Raw genomic sequence first — 22827 nt, 5'->3', positions numbered from 1 at the left:
TACGACCTCATGTTTTCTCCACAGTTGCACTGCACCAATAAGTCGGCTATGCGTGTCAGTATAGGCTACCCCCCACGCTCTTACACTTCCAACTCCTGACCTTCTGTGCACGGGAAAATAAGCTTTAATGGTTTGCTCTTCCCACGTGTACTTGGAGGTACTAACCAATCTAAAAACATACGACTTGCAAAGGCTACAATTATTAGCCTTAAAATGATGTAAATACTGCTGTAATGCTGTGCAGTACACCGTTCTCTGTCATCTGTAGAAGTATCTGCACCCATAGCCGTTACTTCCTTTACAATCAGCAATACACAAGGGTTTGGTGTTTTCGTTGTGAGCATTGGGCAAGTTATTAACGGCATTTTGCCTAACATGTGAAGCAGTTTATTCGGTGACGAGTCAGTAGTGCTCTCAGGTTTTTACTTCAGAGCTTAAACTGTTACAAATGCAGATTAGTTTCAGAATGAAAATCTAAATGTTCAAATGTGTGTGAAATCGTATGGGAATTAACTGCTAAGGTCATCAGTCCCTAAGCTTACACACTACTTAACCTAAATTATCCTAAGGACAAATACACACACCCATGCCCAAGGGAGGACTCGAACCTCCGCCGGGACCAGCCGCACAGTCCATGACTGCAGAGCCCTAGACCGCTCGGCTAATCCCGCGCGGCCGAAAATCTAAAATAAGAAGTATGGAGTATGAATGGAAGACACAGATTTGTTGGAAGAGTTCTGGAAATGTTGGCTACATTCATGAAATACATAGCATGAAGACTTCGATTTGTTGGAACAGTTCTGGGAAAGTTCATCACATCCATAAAGACATCGCATAAAATATCCTAGAATACTGATCAAATGTTTGGATGCCTTCAGACTTAGATAATAACTGATCGGTGTATCCTACAGGAAACTGAAACAGATGTTCAAGGAAATTATATGGAAATCTTTCGAAGTAGAAGATGCTCTTCTCGCAAAAGCCTGTTGAGTGAATTTATAGAATCGTTATTTGAGAAAATTGCTCGAAGATTCTGCTGCCACCATCTCGTATCTGGTGTAGTAGTCGTGTGAGAAAGACTACAGCGCGAACAGACACATATAGTAGATAGTCACTTCTCCCTCGCTCAGTACGATAATGGAAAAAGAAAAATTTGCTAATGCTAGAACAAGATAACATCCGGCAAGGACTGTACAACTAACTGTTCTCTTCAGTATCTTTGTACATGGTAAAGTTACCTGTAATGCATTTTTCAGTGAAGGAATAACCAACGACAGAGATTAAGATTTCAACTTTTCTTAACGGAACTCATTCCAGAACTCTACATCATAATGAGTCAAATCGGGGGAAATATAGAAATTGTGCAACATCTGGGCCTGACATTACACTGTGTGTGTCTGTGACTATCCATCATGTTCCGGCGTAAGGTTAAGCGCCGGTACGTCGGCCAGGAACGTTACAGCAGAGAGGGCTGCGAGACGACGTCAGAAAATAGTACGCTCACGGACTCCTCTCTAGGGCGACACGGAGACAGGAGCTGCCGCTGCACGAAGAGAAAACAACGCCGAGGCCCAGTTGAAGTCTAGACAATCTACGAACGGTACAGCAATGACTTAGAAACTAAATTGTTTCGCTTGTGTTACGAATTGTATATACTGAAGAGACTGCTTATGTTTTGTGTCACCCTTTGCTTGCGACATCCCATTGTAAATTTCTCAAAGTGTTGTCATTTATCTTACTGTAATAAAAGTCTATTAATGCAATTTGCTTGAATTGTTGTTAGCGATCCGAGAAAGCAAGTTTCCTAGGCACCCTGTATTATACGAGTTGGCAGAACACAACACATCAGAACAGCTGTTCTAAAAATGGGAGTCATTTTGAAAGCTTTATTCAAAACAAGCGCCACCGCTGTACACCTGCAGCTAATTTCTTTTTATCCTAAACCCCACCACAACCGGTTCATTAAATAACCGAACACCCGTGTACGAAACGGTTTGAACAGCGTGATTACAAATGAGTTAATGTGTTCAATGTCTGATGTTAAGCATGTAAAATCTTCATGCTTGAAGAGACATAACGCTAATTGTATTGGTTTTTATTAGGAGGAGCGTCAAACACGTAATGCAACACTTTTTTCCTGATATCATGTTAGTTTTATTCAGCATTACAATAGACCATTTTATTCCCCACTATTATGGTTACAAAACTGTATTTTTCGACGTAGTCTCCGTTCACTACGACGGTCTTAGGCTGCCTTACTGGAAGCGCCTCTATGCCCGCATGCTGCCAATCTCTTGGTCGACGTCTGAGCTAACATCTTGGTGCATCGATAGCCTCCCCAACAGCCACGTACTGCTTCCCGAGGAGTGTATCCTTCATTAGGACTAACAGATGGAATGCTTGATCCGGGCCGGAGGATGGCTGAGGAAGAACCGTTCAGTGAAGTTTTGTGGGCTCCTGTAAGGTGGGCAAACTTATGTGAGGCCTTGCGTTGTTGTGGGGAAGGAGAAGTTTGTTTGCATTTTTGTGGCGACGAACACATCGCAGGACTCTCAGCTGTGTCCAGTCGACCACAATGTGGCACGTCGGACAGCTTTGGGCGACATTGTTGCGATGATGAGAGAGCATCGTCGAACGACTCACCGTGCTTTTGTTCACTGCCAGGTCTCCGAAGACATTCCGCAAGCCCCTATGAATATCTGCGACGTCCTTGTTGCTCGCCACGAGAAGCTCAATGAGAACTCCGTGCTTGGAACGACCTTCAGTTCCAGACTCCATTTTGAAGGCTGCGTATAGCGGCGACACCTATCGTAACTTCATAAAACTACAGGGGCTGAAGCGGGAAAACCGAAACTGGCAGAGAAGAAAATGTGTTACATTATTCATTGAACGCCGCTCGCAGTTTTGGATTTTTCAGCCAGAGACTACTGAAAAACTCGAAACAAAAACTCACTGAAAGTCGCTAAATGCTCTCATTACCAAACAGTGGATGAGTATAGTCTGGATAATTTGAGCTCCGTTTTAAGAAAAATTAGTTTCTGTTGCATCTCAGTCTTTACCACATCATATCTCATGGACTAGGAGTATGTATGGTACAGCGATATAAATGAACAGGTACACTCTGCGGTGCATGTGGATACTTTCTATAAAGTGTGGTGCGAATACAGTTACCAGTTAAGAAATACTTAAAGAAGTACTTTAAGTGTCATAACTGATACGGCGGTTTTACTGTATGAACAACCAAAATGTAAACAATAACATTTTCTTCCTTTTATTATTTTGTGCTGAGTTCTTAGCGAGAAAATTTTTCGAATAGATGTGAAATTAAGTGTAAAGTCTGTCATAAACCATTATGTCCTATAATTCCGCAACACTCGATATATGCAGTGTGGGAAATTTATACGTCATAAACTATACTGTTTCAAGACGTAGACAGGTTATGAGTTTAATAGCTGACTTACTATGTTACATCTACATCTACATTTATACTCCGCAAGCCACCCAACGGTATGTGGCAGAGGGCACTTTACGTGCCACTGTCATTACCTCCCTTTCCTGTTCCAGTCGCGTATGGTTCGCGGGAAGAACGACTGTCTGAAAGCCTCCGTGCGCGCTCGACTCTAATTTTAAATTCGTGATCTCCTCGGGAGCTATAAGTAAGGGGGAAGCAATATATTCGACACCTCATCCAGAAACACACCCTCTCGAAACCTGGCGAGCAAGCTACACCGCGATGCAGAGCGCCTCTCTTGCAGAGTCTGCCACGTGAGTTTGTTAAACATCTCCGTAACGCTATCACGGTTACCAAATAACCCTGTGACGAAACGCGCCGCTCTTCTTTGGATCTTCTCTATCTCCTCCGTCAACCCGATCTGGTACGGATCCCACACTGATGAGCAATACTCAAGTATAGGTCGAACGAGTGTTTTGTAAGCCACCTCCTTTGTTGATGGACTCTCCCAATGAATCTCAACCTGGTACCCGCCTTACCAACAATTGATTTTATATGATCATTCCACTTCAAATCGTTCCGCACGCATTCTCCCAGATATTTTACAGAATTAACTGCTACCAGTGTTTGTTCCGCTATCATATAATCATACAATAAAGGATCCTTCTTTCTATGTATTCGCAATACATTACATTTGTCTATGTTAAGGGTCAGTTGCCACTCCCTGCACCAAGTGCCTATCCGCTGCAGATCTTCCTGCATTTCGCTACAATTTTCTAATGCTGCAACTTCTCCGTATACCACAGCATCATCCGCGAAAAGCCGCATGGGACTTCCGACACTATCTACTAGGTCATTTATATATATTGTGAAAAGCAATGGTCCCATAACACTCCCCTGTGGCACGCCAGAGGTTACTTTAACGTCTGTAGACGTCTCTCCATTGATAACAACATGCTGTGTTCTGTTTGCTAAAAACTCTTCAATCCAGCCACACAGCTGGTCTGATATTCCGTAGGCTCTTACTTTGTTTATCAGGCGACAGTGCGGAACTGTATCGAACGCCTTCCGGAAGTCAAGAAAAATAGCATCTACCTGGGAGCCTGTATCGAATACTTTCTGGGTCTCATGAACAAATAAAGCGAGTTGGGTCTCACACGATCGCTGTTTCCGGAATCCATGTTGATTCCTACATAGTAGATTCTGGGTTTCCAAAAACGACATGATACTCGAGCAAAAAACATGCTCTAAAATTCTACAACAGATCGACGTCAGAGATATAGGTCTATAGTTTTGTGCATCTGCTCGACGACCTTTCTTGAAGACTGGGACTACCTGTGCTCTTTTCCAATCATTTGGAACCGTCCGTTCCTCTAGAGACTTGGGGTACACGGCTGTTAGAAGGGGGGCAAGTTCTTTCGCGTACTCTGTGTAGAATCGAATTGGTATCCCGTCAGGTCCAGTGGACTTTCCTCTGTTGAGTGATTCCAGTTGCTTTTCTATTCCTTGGACACTTATTTCGATGTCAGCCATTTTATCGTTTGTGCGAGGATTTAGAGAAGGAACTGCAGTGCGGTCTTCCTCTGTGAAACAGCTTTGGAAAAAGGTGTTTAGTATTTCAGCTTTCCGCGTGTCATCCTCTGTTTCAATGCCATCATCATCCCGGAGTTTCTGGATATGCTGTTTCGAGCCACTTACTGATTTAACGTAAGACCAGAACTTCCTAGGATTTTCTGTCAAGTCTGTACATAGAATTTTACTTTCGAATTCACTGAACGCTTCACGCATAGCCCTCCTTACGCTAACTTTGACATCGTTTAGCTTCTGTTTGTCTGAGAGGTTTTGGCTGCGTTTAATCTTAGAGTGAAGCTCTCTTTGCTTTCGCAGTAGTTTCCTAACTTTGTTGTTGTACCACGGTGGGTTTTTCCCGTCCCTCACAGTTTTACTCGGCACGTACCTGTCTAAAACGCATTTTACGATTGCCTTGAACTTTTTCCATAAACACTCAACATTGTCAGTGTTGGAACAGAAATTTTCGTTTTGATCTGTTAGGTAGTCTGAAATCTGCCTTCTATTACTCTTGCTAAATCTTCCTCCCTTTTTTTATATTCCTATTAACTTCCATATTCAGGGATGCTGCAACGGCCTTATGATCACTGATTCCCTGTTCTGCATTTACAGAGTCGAAAAGTTCGGGTCTGTTTGTTATCAGTAGGTCCAAGATGTTATCTTCACGAGTCGGTTCTCTGTTTAATTGCTCGAGGTAATTTTCGGATAGTGCACTCAGTATAATGTCACTCGATGCTCTGTCCCTACCACCCGTCCTAAACATCTGAGTGTCCCAGTCTATATCTGGTAAATTGAAATCTCCACCTAAGTCTATAACATGCTGAGAAAATTTATGTGAAATGTATTCCAAATTTTCTCTCAGTTGTTCTGCCACTAATGCTGCTGAGTCGGGAGGTCGGTAAAAGGAGCCAATTATTAATCTAGCTTGGTTGTTGAGTGTAACCTCCACCCATAATAATTCACAGGAACTATCCACTTCTATTTCACTACAGGATAAACTACTACTAACAGCGACGAACACTCCACCACCGGTTGCATGCAATCTATCCTTTCTAAACACCGTCTGTACCTTTGTAAAAATTTCGGCAGAATTTATCTCTGGCTTCAACCAGCTTTCTGTACCTATAACGATTTCGGCTTCGGTGCTTTCTATCAGCGCTTGAAGTTCCGGTACTTTACCAACGCAGCTTCGACAGTTTACAATTACAATACCGATTGCTGCTTGGTCCCCGCATGTCCTGACTTTGCCCTGCATCCGTTGAGGCTGTTGCCCTTTCTGTACTTGCCCAAGGCCATCTAACCTAAAAAACCGCCCAGCCCACGCCACACAACCCCTGCTACCCGTGTAGCCGCTTGTTGCGTGTAATGGACTCCTGACCTGTCCAGCGGAACCCGAAACCCCACCACCCAATGGCGCAAGTCGAGGAATCTGCAGCCGACACGGTCGCAGAACCGTCTCAGCCTCTGATTCAGACCCTCCACTCGGCTCTGTACCAAAGGTCCGCAGTCAGTCCTGTCGACGATGCTGCAGATGGTGAGCTCTGCTTTCATCCCGCTAGCGAGACTGGCAGTCTTCACCAAATCAGATAGCCGCCGGAAGCCAGAGAGGATTTCCTCCGATCCATAGCGACACACATCATTGGTGCCGACATGAGCGACCACCTGCAGATGGGTGCACCCTGTACCCTTCATGGCATCCGGAAGGACCCTTTCCACATCTGGAATGACTCCCCCCGGTAAGCACACTGAGTGCACATTGGTTTTCTTCCCCTCTCTGGCTGCCATATCCCTAAGGGGCCCCATTACGCGCCTGACGTTGGAGCTCCCAACTACCAGTAAGCCCACCCTCTGCGACCGCCCGGATCTTGCAGACTGAGGGGCAACCTCTGGAACAGGACAAGCAGCCATGTCAGGCTGAAGATCAGTATCAGCCTGAGACAGAGCCTGAAACCGGTTCGTCAGACAAACTGGAGAGGCCTTCCGTTCAGCCCTCCGGAATGTCTTTCGCCCCCTGCCACACCTTGAGATGACCTCCCACTCTACCACAGGTGAGGGATCAGCCTCAATGCGGGCAATATCCCGCGCAGCCACAGTCGTAGTCCGATCGGGGGATGCGTGGGACGAGCTGGCCGTCCCCGACAAACCCCCATCCGGAACCCCACAGTGATGCCCATTGGCAACAGCCTCAAGCTGTGTGCCGAAGCCAAACTGCCTGAAGCTGGGAGCGAAGGGATGCCAACTAAGCCTGCATCCGAACACAGCAGTTGCAGTCCCTATCCATGCTAAAAATTGTTGTGCAAAGAACGTCTGAACTAATCTACAGAGAGCGCAAACAAATCGACACAAAATTTAAACGGTTATTAAAATACAAGACTGCCTAGTAAATGCAGTAATGCTACTACTTGCGCACTGCTGACACACTGCTCGGCGGCGGAAGGAGACTACGCGATTTTACTCTATTCAGGTACTAAAACGCGATGCTACAACTCTCAAATACTATAATACGCCAGAAATTTATGAACTAAACAATGCAAGTACCAAAAACACGCAAAGAAATTAAGAATTAAACTATGTAACAAATGAGAGAGCTAGGAGTGTACGACTTGCTGCTGCAGCTGCTTATCCAACGACGGCAGGGAGCACACTGACTGTGACCAACCGACACTGGCCGTTCAAAACAAAAACAGAAGACAAACGACTACGCGAATTTACACTATTCAGGTACTAAAACGAGATGCTACAACTCTCAAATACTATAATACGCCAGAAATTTATGAATTAAACAATCTGTAACGTACTACATACATCAAAAAATGTTTTACATCACCCTGGTTCCCAGAACTCCTGAAGATAGACGTTGACTGTGGACATTGTATCACAGACACAGCCCCTTTGACTGTTCAGATATGTCACTAAACCCGCCCAAAGATGTAAACAACCATGCATAAGAAGTGCCTATTAGACGGAGGGGTCCCACAGCCGATCAGTTCCGCTCATTCCACTAGGAAGGAGGTAAACGGCTCGTGTTGTCTGTAGTTCAACCATGCCTAGGCGCTCAATACCGCGGTTCGATGGCGTCCGCACCGTTACTTGGTTCCAGGAAGGGCTCTCAACAAGGGAAGTGTCCAGGCGTCTCGGAGTGAGCCAAAGCGATGTTGTTCGGACATGGAGGACATACAGAGAGACAGGAACTGCCGATGACATGCCTAGCTCAGGCCGCCCAAGGGCTACTACTGCAGTGGATGACCGCTACCTACGGATTATGGCTCGGAGGAACCCTGGACGGCAGCGCCACAATGTTGAATAATGCTTTCCGTCAAGCCACAGAACGTCGTGTTACGACTCCAACAGTGCGTAACAGGCTGCAAGATGCGCAACTTCACTCCTAACGTCCATGTCGAGGTCTATCTTTGCAACTACGACACCATGCTGCGCGGTACAGATGGGCCCAAAAACATGCCGAATGGACCGCTCAGGATTGGCATCACGTTCTCTTCACCGATGAGTGTCGCATATGCCTTCAACCAGAGAATCGTCGGAGAAGTGTTTGGAGGCACCCCGGTCAGGCTGAACGTGTAAGACACACTGTACAGCGAGCGCAGAAAGGTGGAGATCCCCTGCTGTTTTGAGCTGGCAATATCTGGGGGCGACGTACGCCGCTGGTGGTCGCGGAACGACCGATAGTGCAACCATATCGGCAGCATATTGGCGAGGCATTCGTCTTCATGGACTTCAATTCGCGCTGCCATCGTGCACATCTTGTGAACGACTTCCTTCAGGATAACGACATCGCTCGACCAGCATGTTCTCCAGACATAAACACTATCGAATATGCCTGGGATGGATTGAAAAGGGCTGTTAACAGACGACGTGACCCAACAACCACTCTGAGGTATCTACGCTGAATCGCCGTTGAGGAGTGGGACAATCTGGACCAACAGTGTCTTGATGAACTTGTGGATAGTAAGCCACGACGAATACAGGCATGCATCAATGGAAGAGGACGTGCTACTGGGTATTAGAGGTACCGGTGTGTACAGCAATCTGGACCCCTACTTCTGAAGGTCTAGTATGTAGATGCCAGCAAAATATCCAATAAATACTGGATAATTTTACATCACATAAATCCGTGTTATTCTAACTAAACACAAAATCTTGCTCCTCTAGTTCCACTTTGTTTTGAATTAAATTGTGTATCAGATTAGTGATTTAAACGATTTCTTAGGTAGCTCTGTGCGTGGTAACTTTGGTCTTCAGTGAGCATATCAAAAAATGTGGATCCAAGAGTCAGAAATCTTCAACTATGGTCACATAATGCTTCGTCAATTGTTATATTCTTTCTGACTAAGAAATATCACTTGCGACAGTGAAGATATGCATTTTGTGGCTATCATTTGTAAATACAGTATGTACCTGAACTCCACCGATGAGAGTAGAATATTTTTTGAGTATTTAAGAACATCCAACGGTAGTTCCGGTTGGTTCGTTACAGAGTAAATGCATTTCTTTTGATTTCTAATCGTGTTTATCTTAGTATCTGTGTTGCACTGAAAATATCTACACAAGACGGCAAATGCCGAAAGTATGTCGTTATGTTTTGTCTCCAATCTTGTTCCAATCACTCCTGTTAGTTGCATTTCAAAACATTAGTTCCCACTTTACTCGTCGCCCTAAACCTTGCATTCAGTACTGCTCCGCTCTGACTCGGGGCTGGTTTTCCGGCACTATCAGTTGTACAGTACCAGTGATGTACTGCAGTGTGGATACGTATTGATGCCGAGTTGGCCGGTTTCCAATCTCGTGAGTGGAAAAAGCGGCACAATGACGTTATACTGAGGTCTTCCCGCAGTGACGGCAGTTCCACAAGAGTGCACAGTTTTCGTCTGTAAGATATTTGCATTACTATATGTTTTTTTTTTCTTGAGCTTTTTGGCGATCGCATATTCCAGGCTTTTGGGCTGCTGTGTACGTTCTTTCACACAAGCAAATTTGGTCATAAGCTGACTAAGTCACAATTACATTATTACTCTGCCTCTGGATACAATGGACCCCTTATACCTAAATACTTAGAAAATAAACCTGAATATCCTCCGAAACTTTGTCAGTAGAGTTACGAATACACTCTATTTTTGCACCTCACGTGTTCACGTTGGACACCGACTTCAAATTTCTCTTTTTTCCTCAAAGGCAATGTAGCAGCTCTTTTTTTGTTTTCGCTTTTTAGTCTAATAGGTGAAAGTTTGATTTCATTTTTTACACATTGACTGTCGTTGAAGGGTTTTACTTTTACTTAATATTGTCCCTGCAAAGTATTAGTTTGATTACTTTTAAAACCCAATGTTAAACGTGGATCACTACACGTATAGTCCTCCAAACTCTGAGAGAAAAAATCGTTAGTAGCTTTAATACCAATGTTTACAGATGACGATACTTTAACCTTTCGTTCAATTGTTTTAGATACGAATCGCTAGTTTGTTCTTGGCATAGATCACGTAAGCTTAACGTTTGTTAATCTAAGTTAAATTAATGTTCAAGACTTGTATTATGTTTCAAATTAACAACGTCAGTTTATTGACAAGAATTATTAGTAAATAGGTTCACTCATACGATCTCATTCAATGAAGTTCTTTAATTAGATGTCTAAGTAGGATTCCCGCTAGCATCACAGATGTTAGATGATATCCTGTCACTTTCGGTAAATAAATTATTTCTATTTAATATCCGCAAACTATCATTAACTATGATCACTAGTCGCGTGAAGTTAAAATTTCCCACTATCACAATTCAATGTCCGAATCCGGTTAAAATTCTCAATTCAGTAAAGCGTTTAAATATTCATGCGAACTGACATTAAAGCCAAAGAGATTACTATTCACCTTCCCGTTTATCTAACCTGATAAATGTCCAAATTAAAGTCTTGAATTGACAATCCACAAAAACAATCTCGTCGCGATCTATTCTTGATACCCGTTTAATAAAGTCCCAATTGTTGTTCTCTAAAGCTGTACGTCCTAAAGAACTTCCGAACTAGAACAGACTAGAGACTGGAGTATCGTAATTACAACGTATGGCTATCTATACTTTAATAAACACTTTCTTTGGTGTCCAAGACCTACGTTCTATGACTATAATATTGATTTTCTTACGTATTGGAATAACTAATATTTTAATATTTTCTACTGTTTTTCCGCCTTCCCATGTTCCTAAAATTTATAATTAAATTTTCCTTTTCCTTTGCTTTCTATACTAGATATTTCCCTCTATTTGTTTTTTATTTATTTTTCGTAATTACTACTTGTGGAGGGACTTGGGTCATTTTGTGAATTGATATTTTAAGGACATGGGAGCTAATTTGGGAGCTATTTTTGTTTTTTCAACACCGAGAGGCGCTCTAGGTGTTGTAGCAACCGGCGTCTCCCGATGCACGAATTGTGTCTGGTGTTCACGGCAGATGTCGTTTCGCTTTTGTTTACAGAGGCGACAGGCGGGATGCCGCCACGGCTGACGCAGCGCTCGATGACGTCACTGACGGTGGAGCAGGGGCAGCACGTGACGCTGGGCTGCGCTGCCCAGGGGCACCCACCGCCCACCTTCTCGTGAGTACTCTCCAAGATATTTGTACGTGATACCGCCGAAAGGTAGGCAGACTGCGAGACGGAAAGGCGAACCAGACTGGTATCGGATCTGCACTAACTGAGTGAACATCAGCCCACTAAACTACCGTCTCAGAATGATACTAGGCCGTTTCCCAGTCCCGCTAATATTGCATTCAATTCCCCTGTCCTCTCTTCAGGCACAAGACAACCAAAGAAAATTTACACAGTTCGCCTACAGATGACTACACGGCGATCGCTGGCCGTCTTGGTGATGTGGAAGTTTCAACGACGTGTCCCAGTATTTCTGTACAGAATCATAATTCCAGAAGAGATTTCACTTTTTTTTATTTGGACATCAATCTTCTGGCTGGTTTTAAGTAGTGCGCCATGTTCTCCTGGGCCAACCTACTCATCTCAAGTTAACACTTGCACCCACATCCTCAGTTACTTGTTGCATAGGTATATCACAATCTCTTCTGCTCCGACTTTCCCAACCATTATTCACAACGATCCAACGCTGTGCTCTGAACGTACATTCTCGGAAACTTCTTCCTCAAATTAAGGCTATGTCATACTAGAAGAACTCCTTTGGCCAGAAAATCCCTCCTTGCCTGTTCTTGTCTGCTTTTTTTTACGTGCTCCTTGCTTCGTCTGTCACGTATTATTTTGCTTCCAAGATAGCAAGATTCCTTCACTTCATCTACCTTGTAGCCACGGATTATGACAAGTTTATAGCTGATCACATTTCTGATGCTCCTCATTATTCTCGTCATTCTTCGCTTTACCATCAGTCCGCGGTCGTTACTCCAGACTGTTTATCCCTGCCATAGGTCCTGTAATTCTTCTTCACTTTCACTAAGGGAAGTTATATCAGCGAATCTCGTAATCGATATCATTTCACCCTAAATTTTAATATCACTCGTAAAGCTTTGTTTTATTTCCCTCATAGTTTCTTCGATGAACAGATTGAGCAGTACGCACGAAAGACAGCATCCTTGTCTTCTGGTCATTTAATCCAAGCACTTCCTTCTTGGTCTCCATTCTTATTAGCCCCCCTCGGGTTTTCCACATATTGTATTTCCCCGTTTTCCCTTCAGCTTACTCCTACTTTTCTGATATTTGAATATCTTGCACCATTTTACATGGTCGAACACTTTTTATAGGCCGATAAATCCTATGAAAGTGCCTTGATTTTCATTAAATCATGTACTCATTATTCAGCACAACGTCTGAAATGCCTCTGTCGTGCTTTTACCTTTCCTGAGACCAAGGTGATCGTCGTCCAACATGTCTTCAGTTTTCTTTTCCATTCTTCTTTATATGATTCTTGTCAGCAACTTTGATGCGTGAGTTGTTAAGCTAACTGTACGGCAGTTTTGCCCTTGCGGTCTTCGGGATGATATTTTTCCGAAAGTGTGTTCTTATGTTTGGACTCTCACATTCTGCAAAACGACGTGAGTAGTTGTTTCTTTAGCATATGCTTCAACGATTTTAGACCTTTCGAAAGAAAGTTACTTGCGCCTTCCTTTTTATTTGATCGAAAGTCTTCCAAAATTCTGTTATACTTTGGCTCCACTGGCCCGTATGTCTTCCACATGGACTGCCATTTCTTGTTGAGTCACGTCATCAGACAGTTACTTGTAGAGGCCTTAAGTGTATTGCTCCATCTATTCGCTCTATCCTCTGAGTTTAACAGTGAAATTCCTTTTGCACTCATAATGGTGTCGCCCTTGCTTTTAATTTCATCAAACGTTATTTAAACTCGCCTGTGTGTTGAATCTGTTTTCAATAAGACCATTTCTTCTTCATTTTTTCTTCACACTTTTTCACCAAGCAATATCGCTTAATCGTCCCTACACTTCCTATTTATTTCACTCCTGGCTTTTTCTGAGCACTTTTAGACTTCCTTCATCCGTCGATCATACTACTACAATGCCGTTTTGCATGAATAGACATCAAGACACCTGCTTTCGACAAGGCAGCCATAACATTATGGTTCATCAACAAATCATTGTGCATCAGTTTTGCTTTTCCGATACCTACCTACACACACGACGTTCTGTTGCCAAGAACAGTTTCTTGCATTGCTTGCCCTTTGCGAATGCTTTTAGAGTGAGCAGAAATAACGACAATAGTTGCCTTGTGATCCACTGAAAGTCTAGTCCTGGACACAGCCCAAGTTCATTGCATGAGAGATTATCGTTCATGGCATCCGATGGGAACCACCTAAAGTGTGTTTTTAAGAGACCATGTTTAGTTCGGAGAAAACTGACGCTTCTCGTAATAGCCCTTCTCGTCAATGAAATAATTGATTTGGAACAAGAAATATTATTCTCTGGTTAAAAGTGTGGGCGCCACCACAAGTCAATGTAACTTTTTCTTTATTTCACATGTTTCACTCGGTCAACGCGAGCAGCTTCAGTACTGTGCATATACGATGTGTTACACTACCACAAAATAAGATAAGTTCGCAGATTCAACTTACAAGTTTATAACTTACATTATGTAGCCAAGGGGTACACGTTACACATATCGGGATTTGTATAACATAGCAGTCACACTTTAAAATAGAACAAGTTGGTTGCGTTCAGATGAAGTGAACTATCTGGCGGTGTATAGCGCAACCATCATACGTAAAATGGAGTACGATCGTTGTATACAGCCAAAGTAAACTCTCTGCTTAACTGTACACAACCAATGTACCCAGTTTTATGTATGGAGGCGCAGCTGTACACAGCCCGATATTTGTAACCTGAGGCCCTCGCCTACTAACGTAATATATCACTTTGTAAGTTGAATCTGTGAATTTATCTTATTTTCAAATTCAAATGGCTCTAAGTACTATGGGACTTAATATCTGAGGTCATCAGCCCCCTAGACTTAGAACTACGTACACCTAACGAACCTAAGGACATCACACACATCCATGCCCGACGCAGGATTCGAACCTGCGACTGTAGCAGCAGCGCGGTTCCGGACTGAAGCGCCTAGAACCGCTCGGCCACAGCGGCCGGCTATCTTATTTTATGGTGGTGTCACACATTGTATTTCCACAGTAACACATCGTATTTCCACAGTTTTGAAGGTACTCGTGCTGGTCAAGTGAAACTTGTAAAATAAAGAAAAAGCTACATGGGACTTGCGGCGTCTCCAAAACTTTAATTTCTAACGGTCGCTATTCCTCCACAGGAATTGAAAATCTATCAATTAATCGTAGTAATTTGATAATATTCACAGATAAAATTTTGTTTTTTTATGTTCTCAAATCCTCCATATCCTTTTGCTAGTCTCCAGAAATTGTTCAAACTCATGTACATATATTAATCCTACAAGCTGGAGCCACAGAGTTAGCGTCAATTCGGATGGGAAGAATATCGTATTTAGCGCAATGCACGAAAATTTGATGGCTAATAGCTAGCAAAGTTATAACGAATTTTTAATCTAATAAAATTTACCCGAAGCAGGACTCTGTGTTGCCTCACCGTGGACCAAAAAATCCTCCGAGTCGTGAGTTCAGGATAATTTCATGGAAAATTAAATAATCTGTGAAAGTTCCTTTCCTAATAACCTATTACATGAGTTATTATTGGCGAATAAATAAAACAGTGGGCTCTCTGGCACTTAATGTCCCAATGCAGATTTATTCAAATAAGCAGTGCACAATAAATTTGATAATTCAATCACGTACAACTATTTTCCATCAAACCTGGGAAGAGTGATTTTTACACACGTCTGATCTCTATCGAATATCACAATAGAAGCAACTTTTCTTTCTCTATTTCGGAAGTCATGAATAATAGTCGCACATTACAGATAATTCTGTGGACAATGCCTCTGAAATACACTTTGTGATCACCACCATCTCCGGGGCATAGCGAATACGACCGATACGCTACACAATGGAAGAAAAATTAAGGGTATATGATATCACACAAGATACATATGAACTAAACTTAACTCAGACCGAACATGCCATGAAGGCCGAACGGTACCGACCGGCCACCTTGTCATCCTCAGCCCCCAGGCGTCTCTGGATGCGGATATGGATGGGCATGTGGTCAGCACACCGCTCTCCCAGCCGTATGTCAGTTTACGAGACCGGAGCTCCTACTTCTCAAACAAGTAACTCCTCAGTTTGCCTCACAAGGGCTGAGTGCACCCCGCTTGCCAACAGTGCTCGGCAGACCGGATGGTTACCCATCCAAGTGATAGCCAAGCCCGACAGCCCTTAACTTCGGTGATCTGACGGGAATCGGTGTTACCGCTGCGGAAAGGCCTTTGGCAGGTACGTGTGAAGGGAGAATAATTAAAAGGGACTGCTCAAGCAATATTTTTATTATGATGTCATTCCTTATAGCTCTGTGATTCATTCTGAAACGGTCACTTAGAAAAATTAATGAATTACTGTGCTAGTAAACCCCTTCCGTTAGTTGATTTTCAAACTGCTGAGCAAAACTGAACGTACTCAGACATTTCTCTCTTTACTTATTCTGATCGTCGCTAAACTGACACATAATATTGTCAGCGCAACGCAATCTGACTTTTAATAATCGCTACAAAAGAATGGCCCTGACTAACAATAACCTATACCTTTCATGAATCACTTACCTCACAAAAATCTTCATTACTCGAACTACTGCAATACAGCGAGCGCCAATACTGCCAGCTAAATAAAAGATTCTAACTACTGAAGTCACTAACTACTAATAGGCATAGTTAGTAAATGAAAGATTTTGATAAAGAACAAACAATGTATTTACCTTAATACTGTTCAAAAGTCATAATATATATAGCAGTTCATGACATCCATTCTTACAAATTTACTGTCTCTGATGGACACACGTCCAGATCATCCGCTCTCAAAACTCCGCCATTTCTCTCCCCACATTCACCACTGCTGGCGGCTCACCTCCAACTGCGCAACGCTACGCGCTGTTAACAGCCAACTGCCCAACACTACAATAGCGAATATTACAACAATGCCAACCAGCCACAGACTCCACACAGCACAGCCAATGATTTTTATACAGAGCGCTAAGTGGCGTTACCAACATAAAAACCTAAACAACCCACTTACAATTCAAAAGTTCAAATGTGTGTGAATTTCTAAGGGACCAAACTCCTGAGGTCATAGGTCCCTAGACTTACACACTACTTAAACTAACTTATGCTAAGAACAACACACACACCTATGCCTGAGGAAGGACTCGAACCTCCGTCGAGACGGGCCGCGCAGTCCGTGACATGGCGCCTCAAACCGCGTGGCCACTCCGCACGCCTATGACTCATTCCGTCGCCTAACTATCTATAATATGTGCATACGTATTCGCCCAATGACGGACCTTGTCAGCACAATGAGATGTCGTGGGGCATGCTGTCCGTTGGCTCACATACCTACAACCTATGTGAGGCAGGCAACGCAGACTGCCACTTCACACTACAGAAGTGACTCACCATCTGATGTGCCTTACTCGCTCCAAGGCAACCACAGAAGTCGCATTTTTCACTGAAGTGCTAGCTCATTCAGCTGCCTGGTTTATATTTGTAATTTATCATGCCTCTGTAGCCAGAGGCACATGTAGACTAATTAATTTACAATTGTTGATCTTCCGCCCACGCCAGATGACTTCTAGACAGTTTTAACAATTGTTTAATACCCTCGTTTCCTGGAAAATACAAATTAAACATGCATTTTTATTCACTATAGTTTGATGGGGTTCACTATTGGACACTTTTCTTCGTATAGTCTGTACCAAGTCTATAAATTTTTATGTTGTAGGTGTAGTCATATAGCCAACAATCATTAAACGTGTCACAGAGCACAGGAGGGTCCGTACATAATGTGGAATCCAGCATGGGCCTAGAGAAAGTAAAAATTACTTTTCTTTGAAAGTTCATTCAGTATAAGTTTAGTTTATGTCTTTCATTATGAAAAAAACCACTCTTTGGATATTCTCCAGTATTAATCACTGTTCCCTTGATTCTTTTTACTTTATGTCATCAATTAGTTATTGTTCTAATTTTGAAGATTTTGTACATTTGCACTGCAGTACATCGTAAAAATCCATACTTTACTCAGAAGTAATGAACATGATAGTAATATTGAATAGCACTGACTTTATATAAACACAGCACGGAAATGGAAATGAACGCTTGGCGTCATTGGCCGGGATGCCCCCTATGGGGCAGGTCCGGCTGGCCGGGATGCCCCCTATGGGGCAGGTCCGGCCGCCTTGGTGCAGGTCTTACTACAGTCGACGCCACATTGGGCAACCCGCGCACGGATGGTGATGAAATGATGATGAAGACAACTCAGCTCCCAGTCCCTGGGCGGAGAAAACCCACTACCCAGCCGGGAATCGAACCCGGGCCCCTTAGGAGGGCAGTCCGTCACGTTGACCATTCAGCTATCTGGGCAGACAACACAGCACGGAACAATGATTTGAGTGAAAGTAGAAAACCGATTTGAACAATGTGACAAGTAGGAGTTTGAACAAATTTAAATAGGAATTATAAATTTCAGCACGTTAATAATATGAACCGTGACCAAAAAATTTGATAGATGCTATCATCTATTAAACCAGAATCAGGCGAAACTTGATTTACTTCTTGCTAGCTAAAAATCCTTGCCAATAATAAACGAAGACCAATTTTGCGATTCTCTTTCCTTTAATATAGCTGCAGTCAGATACTTAATCAGCATCATAAAAAAGCAGTTCACTAGCCCAGCATCCTCCAAAAACAACAGGGAAATTACGAGAAAGCAAACAGTGATAAAATATATTAGCAGTCGAAACCTCAAAGCAGAGCAAATGCTCAGTGCATTAAACAACTTCGGGATATCTTACTGTGAAAGTTCAGAGTAAATACCGAGTCTTGCCCTGAAGTTTTGCTTGTATTTCCCACCACTTTCTCCCTCGTAGCTCTCTCTCTCCCAGCCGGCGGCAGGACTTTTACAGACTTGAGTAGGGCAATAAAAGCGGCGCGGTCGGCAGCCTTGCTCGGGGATTTCCCGCTGGCGCGCCTTTGACTTGCAGCGGGCGCACTCAGGCTGTGCACACTGCGCGGCGCAAGTTCCCCTTTCTCCACTGCCCGCTGCGCCGGCCCCGTAATGACCGGCTGCGAGGTGAGATGAGGTAAGGGGACGGAGGCCCGCGGAATACAAGGCGCCCTGCTCCGCTTATTGCTGCCCTGCAGACGCCTCACCACATGCGGCGCTTCTTCTGGAAAGGAGAACAGCTATGAACGGCAGCGGCGGGAGGAATACGACGGCTCAGAACAGACGCAGCCAGCGTCCTTTGAGTTATTCGAAGCCATAGAAAGACACAGAAATCGCGAAATTGCTTGTTCAGAAATATTCGTTTTCCTACAGTACTCTCTATTTTAAAAGCTAATGTTCTAGAAATTAAGCCTACGTGTCTGTAAAATACGGGCTTGTTCATTAAAATTCCGTAAGCACAGTGAGATGCCCAACTTTTTAACTTCAAATAGGTTTTGCTTTGTTAAAGGCATTTGCAATAGCTTCCCATCTAGACGAGCAGTCAGCAGGGCACAGTGATCTTTATCTTAACAATATATCAAACTCCAAAAAATACTTTTGTCAGAACACTGCAATACAAAAGAAAATGCATTCCGATTTCGCGTTCACGTGAGCCTATTACATTACATTTTCCGGATTTCTGGAGAAGAACAATATGAACTATTTCATGACTAGTGCTAACGACAATGATGATTCTGCTGCATCATTTCAGAACTCTCATGTGTTCCAGACATTGTCGGGATGATAAGATAATTGTTTCTGCTTTATTTCATTTGTGCTTTACTCATACGTTACTTTGTCTTGAAGAATAGCACAGGGGATGCAGGAGAAATCAATAAATTAGTTACTATATTATCCAAACCTTTAAATACGTGCAGCTCGTGAAATCAAGTGTCTGGAAATAAAGCAGAGGCGACATGACCATCTAAGACGCCAATTGAGCTAGCAAGCCTTCTGGCCGCTTTGACGATCTCTAGCGGTTGAGCCGACCGGAAGACAGAACCCATGAACGCAGATACTGGAATGAATCCGTAGTGCAACAGATTGAACTATATGAATTGAGTGGCCCTCGTAAATGAGCTCCAGGAATTGGTTCTCAAAAAAAAAACATTAAGTATTTAGCTGTGGATGTGCACATTTTAAAATTTGTTGCAATTAGAACATTGGTTTTACTGGATCATACTCGTTGGAGCTCACGGCTTTCCCGAGTACGAATGCTGGGAGCGGGCAGGCTGAGGTCACACGAGGCATCTCGCCGTGGCGAGGATAGAGGCCGCCCGGTCTGGCGGGCATGCCGCGCAGCCGATGCGACAGCCCCATAGTAGTAGCAGCGGCTGTCTGTGTCTGTCGGCTCGTGTCGCTTCTGATATACTCCCTCCAGCTGATGAACCCACTCTCACATCAGTACAGTCATGCTTAAGACTTTTACTTCTATGCGGTAATGTCTAAAGCGACGTCATTCTGATCCGTAAGGGAGATATAGCTTGTTTTGTACGGCAACGAAAAGTAGCAAAGAGTTTGGAAATTCACAGGAAAACTGTGTAACTTTTGTCGGTCTCGTAATGAATAATCACATTGCTGTAAGACTTTTTAACATGTTGCAGCCCTGTCAGCAACTGTGATGAATTATTACCTCGAAAATCCGCCTCAGCTGCAAAATGTTACTGGTCTTTACCCAGGTTTCAGCTAGAGCAATCTAGCCTACATTCTGGCATGTATTAGCTTATTTTATGCTTCTGAAGAAGGCTAGATTGCTCTAGCTGAAACCTGGGTAAAGACCAGTAACATTTTGCAACTGAGGCGGATTTTTGACATATAAATCACATTAATTGTAGATTAAAAGTGAAGAAACTGCAAAAAGGTGGGAATTTAAGGAGATGCGACCTGAATAAACTGACTAAACCATAGGTTGTATAGAGTTTCAGGAAGAGCATTAGGGAGCAATTGACACGAATGGGGCTAAGAAACACAGTAGAAGAAGCATCCCAGGGCTAGTAGAAATCCCTTGGTAACAGAAGAAATATTAAATTTAATTGATGAAAGAAGAAGATACAAAAGTGCAGTAAATGAAGCAGTCAAAAAGGAATATTAACGTCTCAAAAATGAGATCGACAGGAAGCGCAAAATGGCTAAGCAGGGATGGCTAGAGGACAAATGTAAGGATGTAGAGGCTTATCTCACTAGGGGTAAGATAGATACTGCCTACAGGGAAGTTAAAGAGACCTTTGGAGAAAAGAGAGCCACCTCTATCAATATCAAAATCTCATGTGGGAAACCAGTTCTAAGCAAAGAAGGGAAAACAGGAAGGTGGAAGGAGTATATAGAGGGTCTATACAAGGGCGATGTTCTTGAGAACAATATTATAGAAATGGAAGAGAATGTGGATGAAGATGAAATAGGAGACATGATACTGTGTGAAGAGTTTGACGGAGCACTGAAAGACCTGAGTCGAAACAAGGCCCTGGGAGTAGACAACATTCCATTAGAACTAATGACAGCGTTGGGAGAGCCAGCCCTGGCAAAACTCTACCATCTGGTGAGAAAGATGTATGAAACAGGCGAAATACCCTCAGACTTCAAGAATAATATAATAATTCATATCACAAAGAAATCAGGTGTTGACAGATGTGAAAATTACCGATCTATCAGTTCAATAAGTCACGGCTGCAAAAGACTAACGTGAATTCTTCACAGTCGGATGGAAAAACTAGTAGAAGCCAACCTCGGGGAAGATCAGTTTGGATTCCGTAGAAATATCGGAACACGTGAGGCAATACTGACCCTACGACTTATCTTAGAAAATAGATTAAGAAAAGGCAAACTTACGTTTCTACCATTTGTAGACTTAGAGAAAGCTTTTGACAGTGTTGATTGGAATACTCTCTTTGAAATTCTAAAGGTGGCAGGAGTAAAATACAGGAAGCGATAGGCTATTTACAATTTGTACAGAAACCATATGACAGTTACAAGAGTCGTGGGACATGAAATGGAAGCAGTGGTTGGGAAGGGAGTGAGACAGGGTTGTAGCCTCTCCCCAATGTTATTCAATCAGTAAAGGAAACAAAAGAAAAATTCGTAGTAGGTATTAAAATCCATGGAGAAGAAATAAAAACTTTGAGGTTCGCCGATGACATTGTAATTCTGTCAGAGACAGCAAAGGACTTGGAAGAGCAGTTGAACGGAATGGACAGTGTCTTGAAAGGAGGGTATAAGATGAACATCAACAAAAGCAAAAGGAGGATAATGGAATGTAGTCGAATTCAGTCGGCCGATGCTGAGGGAATTAGATGAGGAAATGAGACACTTAAAGTACTACAGGAGTTTTGTTATTTGGGGAGCAAAATAACTGATGATGGTCGAAGTAGAGAGGATATAAAATGTAGTGTGGCAATGGCAAGGAATGCGTTTCTGAAGAAGAGAAATTTCTTGACGTCGAGTATAGATTTAAGTGTCAGGAAGTCGTTTCTGAAAGTGTTTCTATGGAGTGTAGCCATGTATGGAAGTGAAACATAGACGATAAATAGTTTGGACTAGAAGAGAATAGAAGCTTTCGAAATGTGGTGCTACAGAAGAATGCTGAAGATTAGATGGGTAGATCACGTAACTAATGAGGAGGTATTAAATGGAGAGAAGAGAAATTTGTGGCACAACTTGACTAGAAGAAGGGATCGGTTGGTAGGACATGTTCTGAGGCATCAAGGGATCACCAATTTAGTATTGGTGGGCAGTGTGGAAGTTAAAAATCGTAGAAGGAGACCAAGAGATGGATACACTAAGCAGATTCAGAAGGATGTAGGTTGCAGTAGTTACTGTGAGATGAAGAAGCTTGCACAGGATAGAGTAGCATGGAGAGCTGCATCAAACCAGTCTCAGGACTGAAGACCACAACAACAACAACAATCACATTGCTGGTTTTTTATAGCACCATTAAGTCTACATTCAAACCTACAAATATTTACCTGACCACCTAGGAAATTAGAAAGCTAGCAGGAACAAAATTGCCTACAAATTATTCCCTGTTGGCGTAACTGCAACGAATCAACTCGTTGCGGATCAAATTTCCTTCGTCCGTCTGAGGTCCGTACCGCACTGAAATTTCTTCCCTTGGTTACATTTGACAATACAACCCAAAACATTCTTCTCTGTGAATCGGATAGCCTGGGAAACAGATT

The 22827-nt window shown here is 43.0% G+C and overlaps 1 protein-coding gene across 1 annotated transcript in view; it reads left to right on the top strand.

Moving 5' to 3' along the window:
- Positions 1-22827, top strand: part of LOC124779545 (Down syndrome cell adhesion molecule-like protein Dscam2) — a 291097-nt gene that overhangs the window by 11404 nt on the left and 256866 nt on the right. Inside the window, exon 2 of the mRNA XM_047253718.1 lies at positions 11496-11616. Within this exon, the coding sequence (XP_047109674.1) occupies positions 11496-11616 (121 nt within the window). The remainder of the gene's footprint in view (positions 1-11495; positions 11617-22827) is intronic.

Source organism: Schistocerca piceifrons, chromosome 1, assembly GCF_021461385.2.
Source record: "Schistocerca piceifrons isolate TAMUIC-IGC-003096 chromosome 1, iqSchPice1.1, whole genome shotgun sequence".
Taxonomy (NCBI): Eukaryota; Metazoa; Arthropoda; class Insecta; order Orthoptera; family Acrididae; genus Schistocerca; species Schistocerca piceifrons.
The sequence above is the reverse complement of the archived record's forward strand: the minus strand, read 5'-3'. Positions and strand labels throughout refer to the sequence as shown.